The sequence below is a fragment of the Apium graveolens genome, chromosome 2 (assembly GCF_009905375.1).
Source record: "Apium graveolens cultivar Ventura chromosome 2, ASM990537v1, whole genome shotgun sequence".
NCBI lineage: Eukaryota > Viridiplantae > Streptophyta > Magnoliopsida > Apiales > Apiaceae > Apium > Apium graveolens.
In genome coordinates this window covers 110,312,539-110,317,215 of record NC_133648.1, presented here as the reverse complement: position 1 = coordinate 110,317,215, position 4,677 = coordinate 110,312,539, and the positions used below count along the sequence as shown (strand labels likewise).

Genomic DNA, 4,677 nt, shown 5'->3' with positions numbered 1-4,677 from the left:
TGAAGTGCCCCCACAAATTGACAAAAATGATGAGCCCTCAGCAAGAGGCACACGAGAGAGCAGCATACATGTGATCATGGGAGGGCCTCATGTAGGGGAAACAACAATAATGTAATGGAAAGATATGCCCGTGAGGCTAAGGGGCTCTCTCTCACTAATGTTTATCATCTAGCGGGTTGTCCTCCACAATATTTCGAAGAGGAGACATCATATTTACTATGGAGGATGCACAATGGGTTCATCACCCACACTCTGATGCCTTGGTGGTAAAGGCTAAGATTGGAACCACTAACATTCACCGGGTCTTCGTAGATACTGGAAGTTCAACCGATGTTCTCACTTATGATATTTATAAGAAGATGGGTTTTCTTGATAAAGATTTGTCACCAACAGCGGGAGATCTCTATGGCTTCACAGGGAACTCGATTAGAATAAAGGGGCTCATAAAGCTGTCTATCACACTTGGTTATGAGCCTTGCACGGCAACTCATGTGGCTGAATTTACATTTGTTGATCAACCATGTGCCTATAATGCTATCATTGGGAGGCCAATCTTGAAAATAATAAAGATAGTAAATTACATCCATACTCTCTCCATGAAATTTCCAACAATTCATGGGTAGGATGTGTCCGAAGAACTCAGTATGATTCAAGAGACTGCTACAATAAAACATTGAAAGCGGCCTCTAAAGGACGCGTCTCTTGTTCAGATGACGTAGAAATGAAAGATTGTGAGGGCTCTAAAAAAAGGAAAGGGACCGTGAACATTATCTCCATTGAAGAGCTCCCAAACGGATATTTCGAAGGCTTAGGGGTACAGGTAGAGCCTCTCCCTGGGGCCATCATGATGAAAGCTTCTCAACCAGTCATGATTCTCCAAGAAGGTATTATTGAGGAAGCAAGTGATGAAGATGAGACCCCTGAACAGATTGTTATGCGAGTCCGAAAGGGAAATGGAGCTCTTAAAGAGACATCTATATTGGTAGACCTCCCTGAAGGAATCACTTGGATACTACATTCACTTATCAAAATTGGATGTTTAAAGATGACCACCAACGCGGTCCTGAACTTGAACCCACCTCAGGGGTCACTATAAAGGAAACAGGGGAGCCAAGAAGTGTGAAGGATCTTGACATCAATCTCAATCCACGTATCCCAGAACATGTTGAAAGAGCAGGAGCAGCTGAGAACACTATTTATATTTTGGTGGATGCACATGACTCTTCTAAAGTCCTCAAAATTGGCTCTCAATTGTCCCCAGAACTTAGAGAAAAGCTTACCATCTTTCTCAAAGCAAACTTAGATGTGTTCATTTGGTCTGATGCTGATATGGTGGACATTGATCCTAATGTGATGTGTCACCGGCTTAACATTGATCCTGATAAAAAAAAGGAGTGTGGCAGAAAAGGTGACCCATTAGTGGGGAGCGAGCTGAGGCTCTCAAAGAAGAAGTGGACAGACTCCTCCAAGCAGGATTGGTCAGAGAATCTTTCTACCCTAAGTGGCTGGCAAATCCAGTATTGGTAAAAAACTGAATGGGAAGTGGAGGGCATGCGTGGACTTCACGGATCTTAACAAGGCATGTACAAAGGATAGTTTTCCTTTACCAAGGATTGATCAGCTAGTAGATGCTACAGTAGGTCATGCGCTCCTTAGTTTCATGGATGCTTATTCAGGGTACAATCAAATCCCCATGTATGGTCCTGATCAGGATCACACATTTATCACGGATAGAGGTCTCTACTGCTACATCGGGATGCCCTTTGGTCTTCTCAACGCAGGAGCCACTTATCAAAGATTGGTAAACATGATGCTCGAAAGGCAAATTAGGAAGACCATAGAGGTATATGTGGATGACATGTTGGTTAAGTCTAGAAAGGCCTCCGATCATATTGATCACTTGACCAAAATGTTTGACATCTTGAGAAAATATAGAATGAATCTTAATCCCCAGAAATGTGTGTTTGGAGTAGAGTTCCGAAAATTCTTTGGCTTCATTGTAAACCATAGAGGAATAGAGGCCAATCCAGCAAAAATTCAGGCATTAATGAACATGATGTCTCTTCGAAATGTCAGAGAGGTCCAAAGCCTCACAGGGAGGATAGCTGCCTTGAATCGTTTTGTTTCTAAGTCATCTGACAAGTGTCATGAGTTTTTCAAGGCCATCAAAAAAGTTGGAAAGAAATTTGAGTGGACCTCTGAATGTGAGGAGGCTTTTTAGAAGATTAAAGAACACCTAGGGAAGCCTCCCCTCCTCTCAAAACCCAAGGTGGGGGAGACTCTTATTATCTATCTTGTTGTTTCAAAACATGCTATTAGTGTTGTGCTCATTCGTGAGGAAGACAGGGTTCAATACCCAGCCTACTATATTAGTAAAAGAATGTTGGATGCCGAAACTAGATATTCTAACATGGAAAAGTTGGCATATGCTCTCATATTGGCCTCACACAAGCTAAGGCCCTACTTTCAGGCTCATAAATTAAAGTACGATATGCCTACCCCTTGAGGCAAGTCATGCACAAGCCTGAGACATCAGGTAGGCTTCGTAAGTGGATAGTTGAGCTCAGTCAATTTGATGTGGAATACAAGCCTCGAGGTGCTTTAAAGGGCCAAGCATTGGCCGACTTCATACTTGAGTTCCCTCTTCAATCTGAGGAAGACTCTAAGGCTCTCATAGCAATCCCAGGGGTAGGGGAACCCTTCGATGATAAGAAAAATTGTGCCCCATGGTGGGCTCTCTATGTTGATGGGGCTGTCAACAATGAATGATCAGGAGCTGGGATAGAACTAATAATCCCCGAAGGGCACAAGTTATGAAGTGATATCCATTTTACCTTCAAAGCAATTAACAATGATGCTGAATATGAGGCTCTCATTATAGGCCTCAAACTAGCTCTGGAGATGAGGGTGGAGAATCATAATGTTTACAGCGACTCGATATTGGTCACCCACCATATTGGTTGTGGATGGTAGGCCAGGGGACCCCGAACTGAACTCTATCTCAAATGTGCACAAAGAATCATCAAAAATTTTAATGAAGTAAGGGTAGAGCACATCTCAAGGGACGAAAATACAGGGGTTGATGCGTTGGCCAAATTGGGCTCTCAACGAGAGGCCACCTTACTTGGAGTCATCCCTCTCGAAATTCAAAACAAACCCAATGTTCCCGAAGAATTTACTTTTGAGATAGATTTGGGGATAACATGGATGACTCCAATTTGGGACTATGTTAAGACAGGCACTCTTTCCCAAGAAAAGGAGGCTAGAAGGGTCAAGTATCAAGCGGCCCGTTATGTCATCTATGATGAGGTTCTTTACAGAAGAGGCTTCAACACACCACTGCTGAGGTGTGTAGATGGAAAAGAATGTAGTTACATCCTAAGGGAGGTGCATGAAGGCATATGTGGCAATCACTCGGGGGTAGCTCACTAGCCCAAAAGGTTCTCAGACAGGGTTATTATTGGCCTACTCTAAAAAATGATGTTTTTGAATTCTCTAGGGCATGTGATAAGTGCCAAAGGTATGCCAACTTCAGCAATGTTTCGGCCACTCATCTCACTTCTATTATGAGTCCTTGGCCCTTTGCTATGTGGGGGATAGATCTTATCGGGGAGCTTCCCAAAGCAAAAGGAGGAGTTAAGTATGTAGTTGCCGCAGTGGATTACTTTACCAAGTGGGCTGAGACTGAGCCTCTTGCCACTATCACCACGAATAAAATTAAGGACTTTCTCTACAGGGCCATTGTATGCAGGTACATGATCCCTTATCAACTTATTTTAGATAATGGGAAGCAATTTTACAATAAGGAGATGCGGGAGTTCTGTGAAGGTTTTTCTACTGTTAGTCATCCTCAAACTAATGGGCAGACGGAGGCTATCAACAAAATTGTCAAACATACCTTGAAGGCTAAACTCGAAGAAAGCAAAGGAAATTGGCCTGAGGAATTACCAAAAGTGTTATGGTCTTACAATACTACCCCAAGAAGTACAAATAGAGAGACTTCATTCTAGCTATTCAATGGGTGTGAGGCCATGGTCCCCGTGAAAGTTGGGTCAGGCTCAGTTAGAAGAGATCACTATAACCCCAAAGCTAATGAGGTTAATCACAGGCTTTATCTGGATATGATTGAAGAAATAAGAGAAAACTCCCAAGTAAGGGTAGCAGCCTATCAACAACGGACCGCGAGGCACTATAATAGGAGAGCGAAGACCCGCCCCTCCAGGTGGTAGACCAAAGGAGGATAATGCCAAACACCAAGGTCCCGAGTCATGGGGTCTTTGGAGCAAATTGGGAAGGTCCTTACAAGGTGAAATCTGTACTTTGGGAGAGAACTTATCATTTGACAGACATGAATGACAACCTTGTTCTGTGAGCATGGAATGCGGAACATCTCAGGAAATACTACCAATAGTGGGCATTCACCAATTGGTAGCCTTATTTATTTATAGACTTAGTATGAATTAAACAACATCCTCAGTCTAGGGGGTAATGGTTATAAAAACTCCTCCCCTATTAAATGTAATGATATTGGGCTTCATCCCTTATTATCTATTCATGGTTTATTCTTCAAATTTTTAACTTTTACTATTAAAGACGTTTTACTTGTGTTCTAGCATTCGAAGCACTTTCAGGACTAGGCCAGCATGTCAAAGCGAGGCAAAAAAATCTAGGATAAAG

General features: G+C 42.7%; 1 protein-coding gene across 1 annotated transcript; it reads left to right on the top strand.

Moving 5' to 3' along the window:
* Positions 1-218: 218 nt before the first annotated feature.
* LOC141692209 (uncharacterized) lies at positions 219-623 on the top strand. Its single transcript, XM_074496941.1, has one exon. The coding sequence runs from the start codon at positions 219-221 to the stop codon at positions 621-623; it is 405 nt and encodes a 134-aa protein (XP_074353042.1).
* Positions 624-4,677: the final 4,054 nt, after the last annotated feature.